The sequence below is a fragment of the Meles meles genome, chromosome 19 (assembly GCF_922984935.1).
Source record: "Meles meles chromosome 19, mMelMel3.1 paternal haplotype, whole genome shotgun sequence".
Classification (NCBI taxonomy): Eukaryota; Metazoa; Chordata; class Mammalia; order Carnivora; family Mustelidae; genus Meles; species Meles meles.
Window position 1 is genome coordinate 4,690,198 of NC_060084.1, and position 24,971 is coordinate 4,715,168.

General features: G+C 46.0%; 1 protein-coding gene across 2 annotated transcripts in view; it reads right to left on the reverse strand.

Annotated features, from left to right (window-relative positions):
* The window catches only part of CDH13 (cadherin 13), a 1,016,524-nt gene that overhangs the window by 122,505 nt on the left and 869,048 nt on the right, over positions 1-24,971 (reverse strand). For both annotated transcript variants that reach the window (XM_045989377.1, XM_045989378.1), the window contains one exon: positions 12,757-12,897. In XM_045989377.1, the coding sequence (XP_045845333.1) occupies positions 12,757-12,897 (141 nt within the window). The remainder of the gene's footprint in view (positions 1-12,756; positions 12,898-24,971) is intronic.

The window sequence follows — 24,971 nt, forward strand, 5'->3', positions numbered from 1 at the left end:
AACTTAGTAGACTCTGCGCACGTTCTCCAGCTCTCTGAGCCTCAGTCTCCACACCCATGAAATGGGCATGATGGTAATAATACCCTACTTGGGGCTGGCAGGAGGAGTGAACAGCGAGTGTAAATCTCTCAGACCCTGCCCAGTACAAAGCCGTTGCTTCCAGGTGAGTGCACTGGCTTCTAGATGCTTATTTCATGACAGAGGATGAAGGAGCGGGTCCGGGGAGGGTTGGGCAGGCAGAACTTCTGATGGAATCATCAGTCTTGCCTTTGAGAAGAGCTCATCGCACATTGCTGAGGGGAGGCTTGTGCCATCAAAGAAAGATGTGGCTTTGCATTTGCAAGGAAAAAGGAGACGCAAAGTTTGGAATCTTAACGTCGCGTCCCCCTCCCCCTGCCGCAACTTTGGGAAGGGGTCACCTTGCTTACCCTTAGCGTTCTCATCGGCACAGGGGTGACAATGACAGCCTCTTGGCTGAACTGCCCAGGCCGGCGGGTGACAGAGAGTGTGGGGACCCAGACATGCACATCGGGAGAAGGCCGGGTGCCCTTGAGGGCAGAGATCAGGTGTTGGATCTGTGAGCCTGAACACCGCAGACTTCCAGCGAATGACCGGAAGCTAAGAGACCCGCGTGAACAGACTCTCCCTCAGAAGGAACCACCCCGAGGCGCTTTGGTCTTGGACTTCTGTCTTCCAGGACTGTCAGAGAAGAAATGTCTGCTGTTCAAGCCACACACGTGTGGTGCTTTTGGACAACAGCCCAGGACACTAATAAATGTCACTTCCTCCAAGAAGCCCTCCCTGCATGTCATTGTAGGTGCCCATATGGTCCCCAACTATGGTGATTTCACACCATTCCGTCTTGTCACGAGGGGCCATCCAAAGTTATTTTCTGGCTGGCTGTCCCCATTCTAGAGGGTGACCTCATGAGGTCAGGGTCTGTGATGTGCTCACCGCCCTGTATCTCAGCCTAACACGGTGCCTGGCAAAGAGGAGGCATGGAACCCATGCCTGCTGGATGGACTGGTGAATGAATGAACGAACGCACTTTGAAAAGCAACAGTATAACGTTATGGTGTGTGACACGGAAGCCAAGGCACACACACTGAGAAGATCCTTCTCATCAGTCCCTATCTTCTTAGATCCGGGCAGGCCAACAGCAAAAGAAAATGCTGCCAATACTGGGAAAATGGATATTGAGTCTGTAACTGAAATAGATTTTAGTTTGGGAAGACGTGAATATACTAAAGTCAATTCTGGATTATTTTGTCTGAACACACTTAGGAAAATGGGCCCCTACAGAACTCGAGCTGTGGGCTACTTCCTTTCCTTCTTGCTTATAAGATCACGGCACAAGGTGAGCCTGTCCCCACTCCAGTGATTCCTTTTATGCATTATCTATTAACATTCTCCCTCTCTCCCTCCCTCCGCTCTCTCTCTTTCTCCTTGACTGGTAAAGAAGCACATTTCGTTGTTCCTATAGTCAAGGTAGATTCGTTGACTCACTTCTGGGAAGAGGTGAGTTCCAGGCCTCTTGGATCTCAGTGAACCACAGTAAAGCTGATAGACCTCACGATAGCTCGTGACTTCTGTGTCACCGTGGGGCCTTGATTTCCTTCATGGGCAACAGTATTTCCTGTCACAGCAAGACCGTCCTGGGATCTGCTGTCTGCCTTGAGTGGCCTCCCTTATCTCGAAAACCAGTGGGTTGGACAAGATTCTTTCACAAGGATCCCCTCGACCACATGACACCTTGAGTTTTTGATAGCTTCTGTCCTCACTGTCAAACGTTTCTAATTTATCCCCTCGTTCACCTCTAATTTAGTCACACGCTACATGCCAGGCTGGGCGCTGAGGCTGGAACAGAGAACAAAAGAGACCAGTGTCCCTTCTTGAGGAGTTTACATTCTCCTTTGGGTAGAACAACAATAAGCGAGTCAGTCATCTAACTAGATGGCACTTTAAAAGCTCAATGTGACACGTTACGTGTTAGAATAAAACATTTACATAGAGGACATGCACCTACTCAAATAGAGTGCATCATAGAATATTACACAACAGTGTATAATAGTACATGGGTAATGCTATACGTAATATGGAAGAGAATAAAATTTAATAGTGTATGAGCAGCTGAGACACAGCAGATGGTAGCTTTCTGCTGCATGAATAACAAACTCAGCTCTAATTAAACATCTGATATCACCGCTGTGCTCTACAGGCAATCTTGGAAAGGATGTGCCCCCCAATACCACAGCACCGCGCTGGCATTAGGGAGATACTGTACGCGTACATGATCACACAGTGACGTGACAGTCATGTGCTGGGGGATGCCAGGTGTGTGTAGGAACAAGAAGGATGAAGCGACAACCTTCCTGGGGATTTATAATGTGGGCGTTGCAGGGTAACACGGACTTTTCCTGATACAAGAAAAGAGAAAGGCATTCTAGGGAGAAGGGAACAGAATGAACGGTGGCACTGAGACAGGCCAAAGCCTGGCATTTCGGGGGAATAAACAGGGCTTCGGTGTAGCCTGAAATGACAGTAGGCTGTGACCAGGTAGATGATATTTAGAACCATCCACATACAAGACCCAGTGATCTTACTTCTAACACGGTTCAGTACAAAATATTTTCCAGGTGCAATGGGGGCTTGGACACCTCATTCTCCAACGTGCGCCATTTTGGTTGTCTTTGGCTTTCTGCTACTGAGCAGGTAAGTTCTCATTCTGCAAGCTGCCTATGGAGGTGGAGTAATCTTATATTCTTACAGTTTAAGAAAAATATGTTTGATAGCTTTGTGATTGTTGCTCTTAGTGTGAGATGTTGTATTTGATAGAAGCAGATGGATGAAGTCTTCAGAGGCCACTGCACTAGGGAGTGGCCCAGTGGTGAGCCTCTGCCAGCTGTAGTCAAAAATTGCTTTGATTGCCACTGAGTTGCTACTGACCCTCAGAGCATAACCAGAGGGTTAGCAGAAGTACGGAATTTGCATAGAGGTTCACACAGGGATGGTGGGGATCAACACATCATGAATATAATTATAAAAGAGTGATTAATGCAATAAATCATCTGGCTGTCTGGTCTACCTTTACAAGCGACTTGAAGAACCAGCCACGGGGCAGATTACATTTTTTTTTGCTTAAAAAAATCCAGATGTTTTGATATCACACGCATAGTTTCTAATTGGCATAGGCATTTTCCACAAGGCAAGATTTCTCACCCTGCTGTCTGTGAACAATTAAACTCAGGAAAGCACACACCACTCTCTTCCTTTGCTGGAAGAATTCTGTTTGGACGATGGCTTCTATTTATAGACCACGCTTGTCTTGGTGCAAATGTTTCCCTTCACTCTCTTCTACTCAAGAAATCCAGCTACAGACCTGCTGTTTCAAGAACTTCTGAAATTTGAACACTAGGAGATTTAGCTGATGATTTCATGTTTTTCTATGACCTTGGTGCAGGAGAAGAAAGCAATGAACTCACCCTTTCTAAGTGAAGATAAATGGGGGATGTGGGTATTGGCTGTTTTGCAGCTAACCCCTTGTTACTTACGTGATGGGAAGTTGGGAACGCAATTCACAGTAGACGGCTCCTGGAGTCCTTCGGCAAGGCGTTGGCCCAGACCAAGATGGACGAGGAACTGATGTAATCAGAAGTCGTGTTCCTGTTTGTGTAGTTGGAAATTGCTGGAATCTGTGCATTGAAATGACTCTGTTCTCTTTTTCTCCAAACATTCTATTTCTTTACGTATTGGGAATCCCCCCATCACTGCACAAGGCATGGCACAAAAATCCCAATAGTGTATGTTTGGCTTCATTTAAAACTTCAGACACTTAGAAAACTGTCAGGTGATTTCACAGTATCATGAAAACAAGTCTACTGTATTTCACCATGACAGCTATAAAAAGCTTCATGGGAAGAGGGAGGATGGACTATTTGGAATAAGATTTAATCATCTTCGAAGATTTATCTGGTTGTTAAAATGTCTTGGACTCCACCTTCCAGGAAAGTTACTTGAGTCAGATAATTGAAATGGGTTTGATCTTGTAAGCAATAGGTGATTGGCTTTCTGGATTAATCTCTATTGAGCAAGCAGAATGTGTAATTACATGGTCAATGTTTAGACATAGGCCTGCCTGAATTTAAAGGGCTCTCCTAGCGGAAGTAAAAGTTGAGCGAGGAGAGTTTTATTCAAAGCACTCAACCATACGGCATGGAACCCTGGCGGATGGGACAAATCTGTTCACTTTGGTAAAAGAAGGCACAGGAAGGATTTCCTAACCACCAAACGACCCAAAACAAATGAGGATCCGAGAGGAAAAGAAACTCCAGGTATTCATGTCCGTTCAAGACCGAGGGGCTCCGAAAGGGAAGCTTGCCACAGATTATGCAGCTCAACTCTCTTGAAGTTAGAGTGACCTTGGTTACTGATAGCAAGGAGGAGACGCAAACATTTTTTAAACTTTTCACTGACACGAGCTGACTTTGAAGCCAACAGTAAGAGAGGGTGTGGGCACTGAGAAACTATTTCATGATAGTTCTTTAATCCATATTTTTAACAAAGATTTGAGGCTTTTTGTGCCACACTGAATTCCATGTTCACATCTATTGCTTTTCCTTGATGATCCAGATTAAAAACCAGAAAAAAATCAAAGTTTTCTTTTTGACGGTAATTGGGGAAAACCTCTCCTAGACTGGCCCTCCAATTTAGAATAATCGAGAATATGTATTTAACACAAAAACTCCCACCTATATGGAAGCACTGGAGAACTACCAAGGCAGCCAGAACGTGAGAGTCAAGGATGGTGCAGAGAGGGAAGCCTGCTGAGGCCAATCTCTCTCTCTCTCTTTTTTTTTTTTTTAAGATTTTATTTATTTATTTGACAGAGATCACAAGTAGGCAGAGAGGCGGGCAGAAAGAGAGGAGGAAGCAGGCTCTCTGCCGAGCAGAGAGCCCAATGCAGGGCTCGATCCCAGGACCCTGGGATCATGACCCAAGCCAAAGGCAGAGGCTTTAACCCACTGAGCCCCCCAGACACCCCACTGAGGCCAGTATGGGACTTTTACCCTTACAGTATTTTCGAAATTGTAATGGCACAGGGACAAGAGGCTAAGGATCTGAGCAGGAAGCACGAGCTAAGTGGCCAGGAAGCCAAGCAGAGCTTTCAGCAATCTCGTGGGGTTGAGCAGACAACTGAAATTCAGGGTCTCTGAGGTAGAAGAGCTCTTGTAAACATACCAGACTTTCAGGGAGGTCCCCAGAAACGCTGCACCTGAGGACTAAGGAACACCAGGAAGTAGATTAGCCCCCAGAAGAGACTGAAACTCAACCATAAACCAACTCGATCCTAGACTTATTTAAAGTCATCTTTTTCTACGCTTATTAGTTTTAGGAAGTAAAAATAAATCCTTTCTTGAGGAAGAGAACATCAACCAGAGTCCCAAATTCCCTTTAAAACAATTTCACATGTGTTATTCATAATTGCATTTTAAAAAAGTTATAGGCAGGCCAAGGGACCATAACACATCACCAAAAAAGAAGTGAAAAATACTGAAAATAGAAATAGACTTAGAAGTGATCTAGATACTGGAATTATCAGACATTGAATTTAAAGTATCTCTGAGTAAAACATTTAAAAAAATAGATAAAATGGGGGTGCCTGGGTGGCTCAGTGGGTTAAAGCCTCTGCCTTCGGCTCAGGTCATGATCCCAGGGTCCTGGGATCGAGTCCCGCATCGGGTTCTCTGCTCAACAGGGAGCCTGCTTCCCTCTCTCTCTCTCTCTCTGCCTGCCTCTCTGCCTACTTGTGATCTGTTTCTCTGTCAAATAAATTAATAAAATAAAAATCTTTAAAAATAAAAAAATAGATAAAATAGAAAATTGCAGCAGAGAATTTTAATATATAAAATAAGTTCATGGAAATTATATTTAAAGTACAAAAAGTGGAATTAAGAGCTTGATAGATGGGTATAATAGATAGACATAGCAGAAGAGAGAACTGGTGAACTGGGAAACAAGTCAACAGAAGAACAGACAGTCTCCCTCTCTCTAATCATATGTATTATATATGTAGTTATATATAAATATTAGAATTGGCAGACTTAAACTCACTTATATGGTCTTGGCATTACATGTGAATGGACAAAATAATCCAAGTAAAAAGAATGGGATTATCGGAACTGATAAATAAAAACCCAAATATACTCTGCCTTTAAGAAAGGTACTTTAACATAATCTTACAGAAAACCTGAGACAAGAAAGAATGGAAAAAAAATGAAGCATGATGACACTAACCTTAAGAAAGTTATTCTAATACCAGATGAGGTAAGTGTTAAAGCAAAAAGCATTTCCAGAGGTAGAGAGTAAGTTTTGTAATAATAAAAGATCGAAACATCATAAAGATATAATAATTTTAAATTTGTAAGCAGTTAATAACAACAGTTTCAAATATACCAAAAAAATTAGATACAACTAACAGGAGAAATAGAGATATCTATAATCACAGATATCATATCTATCCTTTCAGTAACTGATAGCATAAAAAGATTAACAAACAAAATATAGAGGATTTGAACAAAATGTTAAATAACTATAGATTTCACATTACTTTTATGTGCACTTGGGCCATTTATCAAAACAGATCATATTCTGGTTGTAAAACAAGTCTCAATAAATAGCAATGGACTATAACCATATCAATATGGTCTCCAGCCATCGTGGAACTAAACTAGATGTTAACAGATCCTAAGTACATGGAATCAAGCAACACACATTTAGGCAGTGGTGAGTGAGGGGGATTTTAAGAAGTTCTTGAGCTGCCGACCATGTTCTATTGATCTGGGTTTCATGTTTGACTTATGAATCATAAAATCACTCAGTATTTGTGTACTTTTTTATGTGGAAGTTACATGTTTACTTAAAGAAAGGCCATAAAACTTGAGTTAGCCATGTTAATTATAATTTAGAAAGACATTTTGGAATGATTTGGAATGATGTGATAAAATAAGTAAGCAGTTATCAACTCTTAATTTGGAACAATACTGTAGGTCCCTTCCTTTTCTTTCTGCCTATCAGGGAGTTGCGAGAAAATTCAGATAAAAGTTTAGTGGAGTCTACATGAAGGTTCACGGCAGCATTATTCACAACAGCCAAAAAACAGGAAACAGCCCAAATATCCACCAATGGATGAATGGATAAACAAAACGTTGTAAATCCATAGAACAGAGTATTATTCAGCCATACAAAGGAATGAAATTCTGATGCGTGCGACAAGGGGGAGGAAGCTTGAACACATAGTGAAAGAAGCAAATTACAAAAGGCCCCATACTGCGCGACTCCACTTCTTTGAAATGTCCAGTACGAGCAAGTCCACAGAAATAAAAGGAAGATTAGTCGTTGTTACGGGTTGTGGGGAAGTGGGGACGAGGACTGACTGTTAATGGGCATGGCGCTTCTTTGGAGTGATGGAATGTTCTGGAATTAGCAGTGATGGGTGCACAACTTCGTGAGTCTACTAAAAGCCAATGATTTTACCTTTTAAAAGGGTGAACTTTATGGCACGTGAATCATATCTTTAAAAAGTTATTAAAAATACTTAATGGAATGTGAAACAGAGTAGCAAAGTTAAGGAATGCAATAAATAGATGTTATCCTGACATCATTCTGCATCAGATCGTTCCTTAAGAGGAAAAAGCAAATTTCTAACCCAAGAAATAAAATAGCTCCTTGATTGCCCGATAAACCAATAAATGAAGACGAGTGAATCATGATGAACACATTGGTAAAGACTTAAATATCTCGTGATTTAACCTGCCATGACAACATCACCAAAAGCAAATATAAAACTCTTAATAGGTCTCAAAACAAGGGCATAGGTGACCCCCATGGGTGACATGGTTAACAAGGGTCATCAACTCACACAAAAGCATTTGAAGTTGTACAACTACATATTTGTGTACATCATATATACTTGTGTGTGTGTGTGTGTGTGGATGGATATGCACTTGAATGAGAAACCTGATATTTTCTCAAATTTAACACTTCTCTAAATTTACAGGAGTTTTCCAATGATGAAATGCGTTGTGAAGGTGAAAAAACACGTTTCTAAAATCTCAATCATACAGAGCAAGTTTCTATCAGCCCGTCCAGGGGAGAGACTAGACTTTTTGTTGTCTCTCTATAGAACCGAAATTACACAGTTACTACACAAGGATGAGACCATGGAGTATGCCTTCAAATGTGTAAGAGTAAAGGGTTAATTAGGCAGTTAACTAATAAAATATTTTTATTAGAACAGCACATAGTCCACAGAAAAATAAGATTCCCAAGGCATCAAGGTTTCTGGAGGCCCTGGCTTTTAGGATTTGGAGACTGACCCTCCACACCCACGTGGTAACACAATTCGAGCATCTGCCCGTTGCTCAGTTTCTGCTTGCCGGCGTCCTGTTCATGCCCTTTACCTTCACCCCTCTATGAAAATCAGTGTTTACCGACCTCTCATCTGCCGTCTGGAGGATTGGACCTTTTCAGTTACATGCCATTTTTATTACAGATGTTGTAATGTCATAGCTCAAACCTAGCAACATTTACCTTAGAATTCATCAAATTGCCCCCCCCAAAAGCCCCCATAAAAAACCAAACCCAAGTTATTAAGTTTAAATCACCAATTGCCATACTAAGGTAAAACCTCAAAATTAACTGATTGGAGAAACGAAGAAAAACTCAATGTCTGAAACTAACATTTAATAGAATCTTTGTGTAAGGAAACTCAAAGCAGATTCTCCACAGGGAGATAAGAGCTTCCAACACAAATATTCGCAAAAGTCTATGACAAAAATCGAATTCATGTATCAGTCTTAAGTATGACCTTGGTTCATCTTATCTGGTGACACATTCTTAATGTTAAGATGACCTTCTGGAAGCATTCAGCAAACACTGAATTATTGAGTGCCTACTGCGATTGGGATGGAGAACAAGAGAGTTGTGGCCTTGCCTCTCAGCAAGCTTATAGTCCCTGGAAACAATCACGATGGAACACACAGACGAGCTGACTTTGTGCTAAGAATTTACTTTTAAAAATAACCTTTAAAATATCTCCTTCCTCAGGAACAACCCTTATATTGTCGAGGACGGCAACATGCCAACTCAAGGTGGAATTATGTCTCAGGCTCCCTTACAGATAACGGAGACTAAGGAGATGAAGGCAGAGTTCGTGTGGGTTTCTGGGGGAAGCTCTTCAAATGGCATTTACTTATGTGGCAGGTCCTTCTTTGCCCTTCTCATTTCCTGTTTCTTCCTGTGACGCAGCATGATGGCTGGTGCCACAGTGACCCTATTGTACTATGAGGCAGCCTTGGAGAAGATAGAGAAGCAAGATAAGAGCAATCAGGGACACTGGAGATGTCACGGTGTCAGCACATTGACCTGGGACTGTCTACCTACACGTTCTCGTTGAAAGAAACCACACTTCTACCTACTTTAACAAAGTGCTATTTCCAGTCGCTCTTATCTGTGGCCACACATAACTTCTCTTTCAAACAGATAACAAAATCAATATCTCTGCAGATCGAAGATCACATCAGAAAGAATTAAACCAACAAAACAACTATATATTCCTATGAACTTCCTCAGAAATGTCTTACTATATCTAGAAACCTGTATATGACAACATCTTAGGTGATTTTTCTAGAAAATTTTTTTTTCTAGAACATTTTTTTTTTTCATTTGAGGATTTTCATATCCTCAACTGCATATGACTACCATTTCCATTCTGGAATGATTAAACCTCGACTCCCATCTGTAAACATTATTTCAGCTTCAATATCACGAGCAGCTCGTCGGTCGTATATCCTATTGCCCTGCCTCTTCCACATCCCAGTGGCCACTGCACTCGGCTGAGCTCTCCTCAGGACTTCTCCCTTCTCCCTCCTTCCCCCCTTAGCAGGTTTCTCTTGGCCTGTTTTGCTTTTGCTCACAGTGCATCAGTGATGCATTTTACTGATTCTGCCACCGCTCCTCCAGAATTCCTTTTCCCCTTGAACTCTAGGGTCTGAACCATTGATCTCAAATGACCAGGTTCATAGATCACATTAGGGGAAGGCAGCAGCCTTTCAACCATGGGAAGAGATGCCCCTTTAGATGAAGAATGTTGGTTGACCTTTTACATTTTAGAAACTTTACCACCATTTTGCTCCCCGCCACCATCTAGGTCACCGCCATCTTCCTCGTCACTGCTTTCATCCCAACCTTGCCCTCACCACCACCTTCCTCAGGACCACTGTTCTCTTCACCAACACGCTAGAGAAGAGCAGATGACCAGCACTGTCTAATGCTTTCCATCACCAGCTCATTTTACCTTCACAAGAACCTAACGAGCTAGGCTCTATTGTTAGCACCATCAACAGGGGAAGAGACTATGACAGATGGTTAACATGCATCCCATCCATGGTGGGATCTGAATCGAGTTCTGGTTCCAGAGCCCATCCCTTCCCTTCCGTATCCTACTACCTCTGGCATGTCTGGCTTCCAAAACGTAGGAATCCCTTTTCAACAACAAAGAAGTCAGCCTTTCAGGAATTTGTTAGAAAATCTAACCGTGAACTTCATTTATCCAACATTGGACAAAGACTACTTTGGGACATCCGATACCTAAGAAGGACAGTGTCATGGGCTTGCTAGTTCCTGTTCCTCTCACTTGATGTCTTACATCTCAGTAGGAGTTGAGACATCACTTTTGCCCTGTGGGAATGTCAAGCTCGTTGTCCAATGTCCATTTGAAAAGAAGTTCTGTGCTTTTGCTGATATCCACACGTGAATATATTTTCCATGACGCTACTCAGTGTCTCTTAGTGTTTACTTAAGATCTGAGTTAAATTTTTCCTTGGACTCAGTGGTATTAACAACAACAACAACACAAATCTCTTGCTCACAGTATTTCGTTCATGACTAGACACACACTGCTTGTTTCCTGAGCCACAGGAACTAAAATCGGGGCTGCACTGAATTAATTAGTCTCCCACACCTGGTACCATTGCTAGGTCTCCTGATTTTAGATTGGCGTTATGTAATTTTTATTTTCATTACAATGTCTATATTGAATATGAAAACAAGCCTTTAGTACTTTTTTGGGGGAATAGCTTTGGATATAGAAATTCGGCAGGTAAACCAGCATCCCCAGCGAATGTCCCATGGAACACCAGCTCAGTGAGACAAGATGAGGTGGCCGGGGAAAAATGATTCCTGGGGCCACGTAAGTCTGAAAAACCCTACAGACTATCCACGTCCCTCTTAGAGAAGTAAAGCATTTTCAACGTACCTGGGAGCGTTGTGGTAAAAGAAATCTTTCTTCTCTTCAACCCCGTGTCACCCGTATCTAGCTGACCCTGAAGTCTTCCCCTGCCCCGCAATGATGTAAGTCGCAGAACTAGTTTTTTGGAATACCAGTTTGCGCACCTCGGGAACAGTGGGCATTCTGTTTTAGTTGTCATAGGAACACGTCATGGGAAGCGAGAGAATGAAGCCATATTAGCCATTTTGGTTTCTGCCACGTGGAGGTTGGAATCCAGAGTGCCCAAGACCCCCCGAGGAGAGGGGGAGATTTCCACCCTGAATGTGTCACGCACGCAGGGCTACTGGGGAGCCAGAGCGCCCTTTCCTGAGCCACCTGGAGTAGCCCTGGGATGAGAGAGAGAGAGAGAGAAAGAGAGAGAGAGAGAGAGAGAGAGAGAGAGAGGTGTGGGGCAACTGCTAACCCCAGACAGGAGCCTTTTAGGAAGCATAATATTGCCGTTAGCTGCATGGCTCCCTGGGGTCTGGGTTCCCATCCCAGTTCTGTCACCGACTCTGCCCGTGACCTTGGAGCACTTACCTAGATTCTCTGAGCTGAAAGTAAGCTCCCTTACTGGTAACGATTGGTTACTGAAACCCACCTGACACGGTCAAATGAGGCAAAGGATCTCAGAAGAGAGCCCTCTTAGGGCTGAGGGATGACGAGCAAAGTCCCAGCCAATGCCAAAGGCTATCTGTACCCATTCTATGCTCTTGGTCAGTGAGAGGGGTGTCAGATCTTTGGCCCAGGCCCTGACACCCCAGAGAAACCACGGCGTTGGTGTATTTCCATCAGAGGCACGGCGCAAATAACTTCCTGGTTTGGACACAAATTCAGCAAGGGAATGTAATTTTGTGTACCTAGCCCGGCCCCAAACATTGCTCCGTTGGAATAAATGGGGCCCAGCAACCATGATCCATAATCATAAAAGCCCAAGAGCCGAGAATAAATAATGGCTCTTCCAGACAAGCTAACTTGGTGATAATTTATAAGCTCCTGGGCCACCTTGTTATTGCCAAGAAAATCTGCTTTACCTCCTCGCTGCGGTTCCATCTAGCCCCTCAATCTGTACTCGCTGCAAAAAAATACTTATTGTTATGCTAAAATCACAATGGGCCTCACATAACTCAGCGCTAAATAACACCGATCAAACTAGGAAAATGGCACTTTGGCATTAAAAGTTATTTTCTTATGGACTTTAACAAGATTCAGTGCTTTTGTTCTCACAACGCTCTTTCCAGCTTTACGTACACACAAAAGACACCAACGTGAAAAAGTACAAAAGAGCAAAAAGACGCCCCCTCTCCCACGGGGAGGGTTTTTGTTGGCAAACCGGCAGCCGGCAGGGGCTGTCTGCACGGGATTGACAGCGCTCAGCGACCACGGCCGTGAGCAGCTGCGGCGGTGGGCGGCGGGCAGTGGGCGTTTACCTCTTTCTTGGTGAATTTTGGCGAGTGGTCATTTTTGTCATCGATCATGATGGTCGCCGTGGCTGTGCCTGTTAACCCGACATCCAGTCCTGCCATGTCTTGAGCCTCGATGATCAGTTCATACTTGGGATTTTCCAGAGTCTGTAAAGCAAAAACACGGCAGACAAGACTGCATTTAGGTTTGGGCTGCCACCTGGGGCGCGGGGGTCGCGGGGGCTAGGTCACCCCCTCGCCCAGCGGGGCAGGCATCCCGCACCCACAGAGCCTACACCTGTGCTGCGTAACTGTGCCTCTGGCATCTCTCCAAGATGAGACTGTGACGATTCATACAGTCGTGGGGACGGAATCTGTTTTCTGTCCTTGTTTAAAGGGCACTCGGTACATTCCAGACTGTCGCATTTCCGGGCTTTGGGGAGACAGTGCACGTCTGACGTTTACGCCCATTCGTGTCATTTCACAGTGACCTCAGCAAACGATCTACAACGGAGGTCAAGGGTGATGATGAGACGGGGACAAAGACGGCAGCTCTGGGAACTCCCCTTTACTGAACAACCAGCGAACCAGGCATGGGGTACTGGGTTATGTACTTCATCTTTCCAATAAGGGTGTTAAGGCGCATGTATGGTTCTCATTTTACGGGTGAAAAAAATCCCAACTGAGGTTTGGCGTTGCTTGTACCGCATTTCTGGCGTGTCATTGGTAGGCATCTGTCTCTCACGTTAGGTCAAATTTGGAAGATGCACTTTAACCCATGAATACTTTCACGGCTATTTTTCTTCCGTGTTTAAACACTCAAAACAACTACCCAAGGGGCTCTGACCCCAAGGCTCAAACATAACAACCCCTGCCTTTACCTTGTCTTCTGGAACGGGTTTGCTTGTCTTGGCCAACAGCCCCCCATTCTTCTTCTGGTAAAGCAGCGCCCCACTTTTCCTTAGGGGACCTACTCATCACCTGTTCTTTGCCCGTGGGGTTTGGCTTGGATTGCCATTCCCCAACTGCCACCCTGCCAACGTCTGGGACGAGCCCTGATGAGAAGAAACAAGTAAGTATCTGCCATTCCAGGGGGACGGTGACGCGTCCAGGCTCGGGACCTGTGTCTGACATTCGGGAGAAGGAAGCTCTGTGTCCCCGTGGTATGAGCGCATGTGGCCTGGGGGCTAAATGAGCTGTCTCAGGACCACAGCTGGGCTGGGTGGGGAGCCCCATCTTGTGACAGAACGAGACTTGAACTCCGGAGAAGAAGAGACATTTCCCAGCGATTGTACTGGATCACTTTATCATGCCCTGCCCGAAGCCAATCTTGCCTGTGGACTTTTTAGCTAAATACGGCATTAATTTTCCTTATTTGCTTAAACCCTTTTGGAGTGCTTTCTTAATCACTCACAGAGTTCAAGTTGAATCACCTTCAATAACAAACATAAAAGGTCCTACCGGTCGCAAATCGTCTTGCTCGTATGACAGTTTCAAAAGCTGTTGCTTAAACAAACCAACAATTAAGAAATACCATGGGGAGCAAAAAACAAAAACACAGTGGGGATCTAGAGTTTCCTTCTAAAATCAAGAGTTTACATGGTAAATTTTAAGAGCTCAATGCTAGCTGTCCCCCAAACTTTCCAGCATTTTTAAAGATTGTTTGGCTCCCTACGACACCTTTAATTGGTTGTTTCTTAACTAAGAGCTTCTGAACTACTAACTTAAGGAGTAGGAGTTCTGTTGTATGGTTTGGGAGGCTCTAAACTCTCAGATTTGAGAAAAGGAGTGGGTTGCTGAGACAAGCCTTGGGTAGGATTATTCACAATGTTTCCTACTCCCCAGCTTCATTATAGTTGACATATAACACCGGGTAAATTTTAGGTGTACATACACTGATTGGATACACGTATGGATTGTGAAATGAGCTCCACTGGGATGGAAATCCACAATTCTCTGACTGCTGGGTGCAAACAGAGTTCAACACCAAATCTCGTTCTAGGTGATTCTAATTGTATCCGGTTCAGTTCCATCTACTCTCAAGCTCAAGTTGGAAAATCATCAGCTTAATTCGAGTCCACAAGTTGGGTGGGATTTACTATTTGCCATAAATTCTGCAGCTGGACCATATGAAACCAGTCAATTGGGCCCATTTTCAAAATCCTCCCCGAGTGTCTCTGGACATAAAACCACTAGCCAGGTCTAATTTCTAGTATAACATTTTTACTTTTCTAATAAAACATTACATGGTTTTGGAAGCATTGAATCATAAAAATAAGAAATTATATGAGTTTTTCTGATAGTGAAGAGCTCAGGGCAAACTCAACGGCCACTTTCCTCATGTAATGTCATCGGCCAGTATCATTTCCTGACATCTCTTTAAGGGTTGCATAAAATATAATGCTATGCATACTTTATAATTTACTTCATCATCTTATTAGGACTTTTGGTTATTTCTAGTCTCCAAACATTTTTGACAATTGCAAATCACAATGCAATGAACATCTTTATTCAAGAAGCTTTCGATATACTTTGACCCTTTATTTTTTGAATGCTAGATTCCAAGCAGTCAGTAAAAGAGTATAAACATTTTTAAGGCTCTTTACAGTTGACCCTTGAACAATGTGGGGGCTAGGGGTGCCCAACCCCGTTCTATTGAAAATCCATGTATAACTTGACTTCCCAAAAAAGCTAAGCCTACTGTTGACTGGAGGCCTTACCGATAACATAATTAATTAACACATATTTTATATGTTATATATATTACATACCATGTTCTCCCAATGAAGTAAGCTAGACAAAAGAAAATGTTAAGAAAACCATAGGGAAGGGAAAATACATATTTAGTGCTGTGCTGTATTTACTGAAAGAAATCCGTGTATGATCCACATGGAGGAAAGCGCCGTTGTTCATAGGTCATTTCTATTCCTATCTCCGTACCGCTTACCTAGAAGACCTGACCAATTTCTCTGTCAGTCCTGCTAGAACATTTAGTGTATGGTCCTGGGCATGGCTTCTCCCTAAAGAACAGCTGATCTTGCCCCGTGACGCCAACTGGGGGCCGAGCGTGGTTGTGGGATCACTATCTAACACGGCTGTGAATTCCTCCCAGCATTACCTTGCCCCAACACGCAGTGCAGGTTATTATGGACACACCCCAAAGGACAGCTTCAAGCACCAACTAGTGGACACATGTTGCTCTGCTTCCCCAGTGACCCCTCCCTCTTCCCCTTGGACCCAGGCTATCACTCCTTAGAGGGGTGGGGTGGGGGGAGGGGAAGACGGTGGGCGGGGGCGGGGCTCACTGCTTCCTCACTCTCAGCCCAGGTGGAGTTCAGGAAGGGTTGACTCTATCCGTGACAGAGGGATGGTCACATGACTCAGGCCCAGACCATCAGAGTCTCCCCTTCCCATGACATTGTGATGAGCACGTAATCCAAGTCAGGCCACCCAGGACTGAAACTCAAAATTCCGGGACATATTTCCTTTAGGACTCTTGGGAAGAAGGAGTTCTCTTTCCTTTGGACTTGGAGGTGGGTGGACACAAATCTGGAGCTGGTAATGACCATTTGCAAGCACACAGAGAAAGTCAGCCTGAGAGAGGAGACGGTACGGAACCACCCGGAGGAGGAGATGGAGTTCTTTCAACCTTATTCGAGCCATTTAATCATGATCCTTGAAGACAGAATCTCCCCCTCATATTTTGTGAGTTCTAGGAGCTAATAAATTTCGCCTTTCCATAAGACATCTAAATTAAATGTTCCATGAGTAGCAACAAGGGAGTTTTGACTAATACTGCAACTAACGCTGTGATCAATTACCTGGTTATTTGCAAGAACGTGTGAGAGCAATTGTACCATCCTACATATCACAACAGCCTCTTCACAACAGCATTCCAATCATCTTGTGCATTCATTATTTTTCCTTCTCCCCTCCATAGAAACACTTTTGTTTTTGGACCAGAGAAAGTTAATTCTAATTTTTTCCTTCATTAGTTTTACATTCATTTAACTGGAAGTTACTAAGTATTTAATCTAAATAGTGTGCTGGGTGCTGGGAATACAGGGTCATTTCTTCAAGGACCTGAGGGAAGTTTCAGGGTTGGGTATGGCTACAGCCATGAATAATAGCACCAAAGTGGAGTTGGGCTAAACAGAGATGGGTATGAATTCTTAGGATAGCTCAAAGGAAGGACCCATCGGCTTAACTCTCTTGTAATTGGACAAATTTTATAAAGAACTTTTAAAAATGAACTGGCAATTCCCATCTCCTGAAGTAAATAAAACTTTATGAGTGCAATGAGAAATAGATTGATTAACCACACTGAAAATCAACCAGACAATTAAGGAGATAAATTGTGTAGTTTGGGATGAGATGTTCGCAAAGCCTCAATTTTCTGGCACATGTAAGGCTATTATGAACACGTGTGTTTACTCTTGGAGAAATACCCAGTTGTTTTAGGCAAATAGAAAAAACGCGATTGTTTCTAGAGCGGAAAATGAGGATCGACCTCCACCTTTCCCCAGCCCCACCTCCGAGAGGCAGTTACCATGCGTGGTCTGATGTCTCCTTCCTTTTCCCACACATTACACATGTGCGTGCACACACACACACACATACAGCCCATATGCACACATCTTCAAACAAGTGATACCGTTCACACGGCTGTGCAAATTGTTAAGTCCTATCACTGCTGTCCCAGGGCTGTCGAGCGCATGGTCTGAACCTGCCATTCACGCAGCCCTCCATACTGGATGGTCCTTCAAAGTTTTCTTCCTTAAAAGCAACTCTTAAGATGACAAGTCCACTGGCTTACCAGTATTTGGGGGGTATTTCTTTGCTGTGATCAACAGTATTGCTTTCCACAATGACAGCAGTAACTGAAACCGAACAACCGATAATAAACGGAGCCCCCTGGGACAGGTGAAAGACTTGGAGAGAACGTCACCCGGATCCCCTCGCGCTTACACCACTCGAACGGCTTCTTCAATCACCCCTGCCCCCCGTCCCACGCCAGTGGAGCCTCCTCCAGGAAGTCTTCCGTAAAGGCCTCGCTCCTGCAGTCACTCTCTCTTCAAGTGTACCCACCCCTGCTCATTTCTCTACCACACAGCGGTCACTTGCTTTTGTTTCTCTGCTGGAAAAGACTCGAAGCAGCCCACAGCGGCCGTGTTCTCTAGGAAGGGCCGTTGATACGGATAAATAGGTCCCAGTGGCCTTGTGTCACGTTTGTCTCCCTCGCACGGTTGACTGACCACATGTAACTCCCTGATCAGAGCTGGGATGATCAGATTCTGGGACTATGAAACGTGGACTCAGGCCCTGGGGAGACAGAAGGCAGGGCAAACCTGCTTGCCTCTCGCCATGTTACCCCTAAGCCCAAGATAGGCTTTTGCTTTCCTGAATGGTTTGAGACGAACCTTCCCATCCTGGTTCTTCTCTCTGCCCACGAGGAAGGCGGCCTGTCCCTGGGGGTCGAGACCTTCAGCGGTCCAGCTGTTCTGTCGCTCAGTGGGTGAACTGAACGGAGGGTTGGAAGCCCCACCGTCCTCTCGAGACCAAGCTGCTATCTCTCGGGACAAGGACCTTACCTGATTCTTGTGTTTCTCTCAACTCATTCAGGGCTCACTGGGGACATGGGTGTGGCCAACTCCAATAGAAAGAGCCCTTTGGGCTGCCTTAGGCTGAAGGCACTGCTCTAAACAGAAAGACAGGAGCTGTGTGGCCACGATCTGGGACCTTACTGCCTCCTGGCTCTGACTCTTGCCTCAGTTTTGGGACACACTCCTGGATCTCCTCGGGAGAGTCTTTTGGGCACTGAAGCCAGCCAAAATCGGTTTCCGTTCCCTGGGCTAAAGCCAGTGCTACTTGTTCACCAAATCCTATTTCTCTGGACTCCTGGGCACACAGAAGGACTGTCAGGTGAACTCGTGGGATATGGACAGAAGTGACACGGGCAGGGTCCCTGAGCCTCCCATATGATCCTCCGTGTTCTCCATCTCCCAGAAAGGAAGAAGCCTGGATCTCCAAACGGCCATGGAGCAGAGCCACTCTGCCCACCTGCCTTGGACTGTGACGCAAACAACACACAAAGCCTCCTGCTGGTTTCCGGGAAGTGGATTACAGAGCTCAGTCTACCCTGACTAACGCGAAGGCTGTGTTTCCCGTTCGGCTGTATCCGGGATGCCCATTCACCGTCTCCCCACCTGGGTGACAAAGTTTTCAAGGGCAAGGACCGTGCTTTTGACCCCGCCACCCAGCCGGTACGCAGCCAACAAGGTGGGCGATTTACTTTCATTACCGTTAATGATGATGCATTACTGTTTCCCCGGACCAAATTCTATCTCCGAGGTCTGAGCCTATCAGTGGCATTTCCCCACCACAGTCATTTATTCTCAGGGAACAGCTTATACCTCGGGGAGCTCTCGCTCAAGGAGATAGGATTTTATTCTGACCAAGAAATACGCTGCGTCAAAACGGGGAAAATTACATTGGCTGGTCTGATTTTATTTTGAGCTCTTTGATCGACCGATCGGAGAGAAAAGCTGCTTTCCTGGTTTGGAACCTGTAGCCATGCCCTTTGTATGGTGTTTGCTACTTTCTCCTGTGTGTCTGCTCGCTACCAGGTAACAGACAGCCCGGAAACGGAAGGAAGCTGGTGTGTCCCGGAGGAAGCCTCGGGTGCATCTCCGCGGACATAGGCCGGGTTCACGGATCACACTGATTTAAAAAAACCAAGCATCTCATCTTGAAAAAGCAAGAATCAAGCCATGTCATTAAACACGGCACACGATCAATCACTAGACCCTTGGTGTTTCCCAGGGCCCCGATGACATCCATACGAGGACGCATTTAACGGAACATTTATCACTAATAACAAGCATCATGGTGGCTGTGGGGGGGAATCGACGAATAAACATTACAAGGAGAAAAGTTTTGCCGTTAACCCACGCTGCGCCCTGTCGCTCTCTTGTCTCGTCCCGAACGCTGTCCCCGTGTCTCTCCACGCTTCGTCCCAACTGGATTTCTCCCCAGGGCCCCCTGCTTTTTCTTCAGTTTCGACATTTCCACCCCTATTTCTTTTTTCCTTCCAATTTTGTTTACCTTAATTGGTGGTAAGAATCTCAGAAATCTTCCCCCTCATCACGTGCCTGAAAATTTTGGCTTTTGAGCTTGGGGGTGGAGCCGGACTCCGTCGATAACAGGACTTAGTTGCGGTTGTGTGTTCTCAAGTTCTTCCTCTGAGAAGACTGCAGCCAGCTCATACTTCTGTGAAACCCCATCTCTCCCCCAAAAAGTACAGCGAGGGGCGCCTGGGGAGCTCAGTGGGTTGAAGCCTCTGCCTTCCGCTCAGGTCGTGATCCCAGGGTCCTGGGTTCAAGCCCCACATTGGGCTCTCTGCTCAGCGGAGAGCCTGCTTCCCCCTCTCCCTCTGCCTGCCACTCTCCCTGCTTGTGCTCGCTCTCTCAGATAAATAAAAATATTTAATTTAAGAAAAGCTCCACAAAGGCAGAAGACAGGGAGCTGACCGCACACAAATGGACCTTTGGAGTTGCTCCTAGGAAGGTCTCCCCTCGCCCCCGCACTTGGCGGATGGGTCATCTGGTCAAGTGACTTAGCTTGCTATTGACTCAGTTTTCTCACCTGTAAAACGGGAGGGGGGGAATAAAAATACTTGTAGAGTAAGGCGGGATAAAAGTAGGTAACGTCAAGCGCTGAGCACAGAGGCTGGCGTCTGTAAGCGTTCCAGAGATGGCTGCTGTTACCCTGCAGTGGAATCTTTGGAGAGTCTTCTTATTTTAAGAATTTATTTATTTATTTGAGAGAGAGAGAGAGAGCCCAAGCAGGCGGAGGGGCAGAGGGAGAGGGAGAAGCAGAGATGCTGACTCCACGCTGAGCAGAGAGCCCGATGCGGGACTCGATCGAGGGACCCTGAGATCATGACCTGAGCTGAAGGCAGAGGCTTAACCCACTGAGCCACCTAGGTGCCCCTGGAACGTGTTTTGAAGGTGTAGCAAGAAACTGAGTGTGGCCTCCAAGAAAAGTCCCAAGGCAGTGAAGTCATCTGTCATCTTGCCACTGAATGTGCCTGGGAGTGGACACTTCCAGGCCAACCTTCTGGTGACCCTGAAAATTCGGAGCAGACACATGGACTGTGGTTTTGTGAGAGCCCATGCAGTGGACGACGCAGCTGAGCCATGCCCAGAGCACAGAAACTAGGAGATACTGAACACCTCTTGTCCGAAGTCATTAAGCTTTGGGGTAACGGGTTATGCAGCAATAATAACCAGTACAGTTCTTTTCTCCCCAGCACTTATCACAGTCCGGAACATTCTTGTTTATCGATTCCTTGTTTATTGGCCATCTTGGAACCGACTCTTGGAGCTCCCTGAGGTCGGGGGCCTTGTCTTGTTCAGACCGTCATCTCCCAGCTACTAATTCAGTGCCCGACACAGCAGAGGTTGGCAACAATCAGTCGATTCTAGATACATTCTTCTAAAATAACGAACCACACAGAGTCGTGTATCTACAGCGCTTAACAACAGGTTCTCCAGGTTTGTGGTGTTCGTCAGTCTCTCCTCTTGTGGCTGATCCCGAGCTACCAACGTGCTGTCCTGGGGTGCAGAGTTGGAAAGTGATCCCCCCGCCCCCCAGTTCCAATTTTTGTGGTTTCTGTTACCTGTCGTCAGCCACACCCGGAATCAAATGTTCTTCCTTCTGACGTGGCCAGAAGTTCACCGGCAGCCTGATGCCCCCATCAGATGCCTCCCTTATTCCCCTCACTCCCTCTCATCATGGAGGCTGAGGACAGTACAATAAGATATTTTGGGCAAGAGAGAGCGAGGGCAAGAGAGAGCGAGAGCGAGAGCGAGAACAGATTCACATGACTTATGGTATATTGTTTTAATTGTCCCATTACTTCCTTATTCTTGTTAATCCCTTCCTGTGCCTAATTCAGAAGTGAAGCTTCCTCAGAGGTATGTCTGCAGAGGAAAAAACCCGGTCCTTATCGGGTTCAGCATCATTTACGGCTTCAGGCACCCACTCAGGGTCTTGGAACACACGTCCCGCCGACAAGGAGAGACCATTGTGGACACCACCAGTTTGAGTGAGCCCGTGACAGCTGGCTCTAGGTCACCAACTGGGCTGAAGGAGTCCAGGAAATCCGTCTCTTTCAGTGAAGCCCTTTGTTGTCTAACGTTGAAGGTACTGTTAATGAGAAATTTTAACATGCGGTTTCTAGCAAAGATACATGTCATTCCTTCCCGTATCTACTCATGAGCTGTGCCCAGGCGGAGCCGTGCAAGACTCCTTATGACAGGACACCTGCTCGGGGACCACGTTCTTCTCCAGGTCAGCCGCACCTGACACCTGGTCTATAAATACTGCAGAGGGATCGGTGAAAACATTATCTGAAGCAGAACGAGTCGTTGTCTGTCTGGGGTTTGATTTACCCACTCTGGCCACATAACACGGGGGATCGGTAGTCCATAAATCCAGCAGGCACCCCATCCATCTCCCTGGAAAATGTCCCCGATTCCCAGGGCAGACGGTGGGAGTCGTTCTCCCATCTTGCCGAGCAGCAGCGCGAGTCCTTTTGACTGGTGTGTGTGTCTCTAGGCCTCCCTTCGCCTCGCTCCCCGGTGCTAATGTGAACATTCATGTTCCCGGCCGTCGCCTGCTGTGTTTTCATTCCTGGCCAGGGTCTGCTGGTAAGGAGCAGGTCGAGCTCGTTTCCCCAGATTTACTGGCTGCTGACAAAGTCAGCGGGGGGGGAAGCGATGCAGGAAATAAACAGCGCCTCTTCGAAATACGCGGTTGGAATAGCCGCAGTGACAGATTTCAGGTTGAGGGACGCCAAAATCACATAAAACATTTCCAGGAGCCGCGTACATCTTCCGATGTTACGGAGGAAATAAACGGCCAATGGCATTCACGAGTACTTGGAAAAATCACCCTCTTTAGGCCCACGCTGGCGAATATGTGACATTCAGCTCGATTCCACTGAAACCTGAATCCAGAGTCTACTAGTTTCGGGTAACTCTGCTAAGACATGATGAACGACACAGGCCCTGCCCTTCGGGCATTTATATTCTAGATAAACAGACAAAAATCCAGTACTCAAGGTGTGATGAGGTAAGTATTATCCTAAGCATGCCAACCAAAATCTATGGGAAGGGGGTCAGAACACGGGGTGCTTGGGAAGGTCATATGGAATTTCCTTAATTTACCAAACATTTGCTGAGATGTTATTTTACTAGGCATTAGATGTTATTTTATTTATTTTTTTAAAAAGATTTTATTTATTTATTTGACAGACAGAGATCACAAGTAGGCAGAGAAGCAGGCAGAGAGAGAGAGAGAGGGAGAAGCAGGGTCCCTGCTGAGCAGAGAGCCCGATGCGGGACTCGATCCCAGGACCCTGAGATCATGACCTGAGCCAAAGGCGAAGCTTTAATCCACTGAGCCACTCAGGCGCCCCTAGATGCTATTTTAGATGGTAGCGACAAGGAAAGGGAGCCCAACCGAGTGCGAAATAATCCCCAGGTAATTCTAGCAGAATGGGAGGGGAGGAAGAAGAATAATGTGAAGGACACGTTCCTGCAGAAAAGAATGTCCTACTACAGGATTAGAAATGGGGTCTTGATCTGGAAGTTTCTATGAGAGGAGATGGGAGGCTCTTCTTCGTAAAGGCCATTACACTCCCCCCTTCCAGTAACAGCGGGAGGCTGATTCTGATTCTGGTCAGGACACCGTGGGACAAGCAGTGTAAGGCATAATCCCCACCTTCAAAGGACTCATTGCTTGGCTGCGGATAAAACACAAACAAGCAGGTCCAGGCGATATGTGCCGAATGTGGCCTCAGTAGGTCCAGGTGTGAAAGGGGCAGCTGGGAGGGGCTGTGGTGGCTTTTTGGGGGATGGAGCTGAGCTTTGGAGCATGGGCGTGGGCGTGGGTGGGGGCAGCCTCCAGAGAGGGAAGCAGGACAGAGGTGGCCAGAGGGGACAAGCTCGCTGGTACGGCTGGAGTCAAGGTTGGGAAGTCCCTAGACACAGCCTGTTGGTTCCTGCGAGGACCTTGGAGATCATGTGGTCCAGGCCCACCTTCGAAGGTCACAGCGACCCCCACGAGTGAGGAAACAGAGTAAGGGAATCCCAAGAATTTCTTGGTTTTATCTGTTTGAGATAAGGAAGTGCAGACCCGGTTCTTACCTATTTCCGCAATCGCTGTTTACCGTATTAGCCTGTTTCTTCCAGCCTTTCGGCCCTGCACTGTCCCGGCAACATTATGCCTGCTAAGACAGGTGCTTAAGAGCCAGTGTCTGATCTTGTCTTATATGGTCTTCTTGAACTTGCTTCTATCAGAATCCCCGGGGGAGGGGGCGCCCTACAGCACAGATTCTCAGCCCCCCCCCCGCCCAAGTGCGGAAGGCTCAGGGGTTCCAGGCGAAGGCCAAGCCTGTGCATTTCTGGGAAGGTTCTAGGTGAGGCTGTTGCCGCGGGTCTGAAGACCACACTTGGGCCAGCATCATCCAAATGAACATTTGCCAAAGGCAGGTCGACACGTACTCCACTATATTTTACTTAAACGCACCTGTTCATAATACAATTTATTTTATTTTTTTTTTTTTTAAAGATTTTATTTATTTATTTGACAGAGAGAGAGATTACAAGTAGGCAGAGAGGCAGACAGAGAGAGAGGAGGAAGCAGGCTCCCTGCGGAGCAGAGAGCCCGATGCGGGGCTCGATCCCAGGACCCTGAGATCATGACCTGAGCCGAAGGCAGCGGCCTAATCCACTGAGCCACCCAGGCGCCCCCATAATACAATTTAAATGAGAGACAGGAAGCATTGTTGGCTAAATGTCCTCTCCAACTCTGAAAATTTTTTTTCTCCCCCCTTTCTAGAAAAATTGTATTCCCTTTAAGACACTAAACATCCACCCCAGGGTGGCTCAGTGGGTTAAGCATCTGCCTTTGGCTCAGGTCATGATCTTAGGGTCCTGGGATCCAGCTCCACATCAGGCTTTCTGCTCAGCCGGGAGTCGGCTTCCCCTCTCCCTCTGCCTGCTGCTCTGCCTACTTGCTTTCTCTCTGTCAAATAAATAAAAGAGGGGCGCCTGGGTGGCTCAGTGGGTTAAGCCTCTGCCTTCCACTTGGGTCATGATCTCAGGGTCCTGGGATCGAGCCCCACATCGGGCTCTCTGCTCAGCAGGGAGCCTGCTTCCTCCACTCTCTCTGCC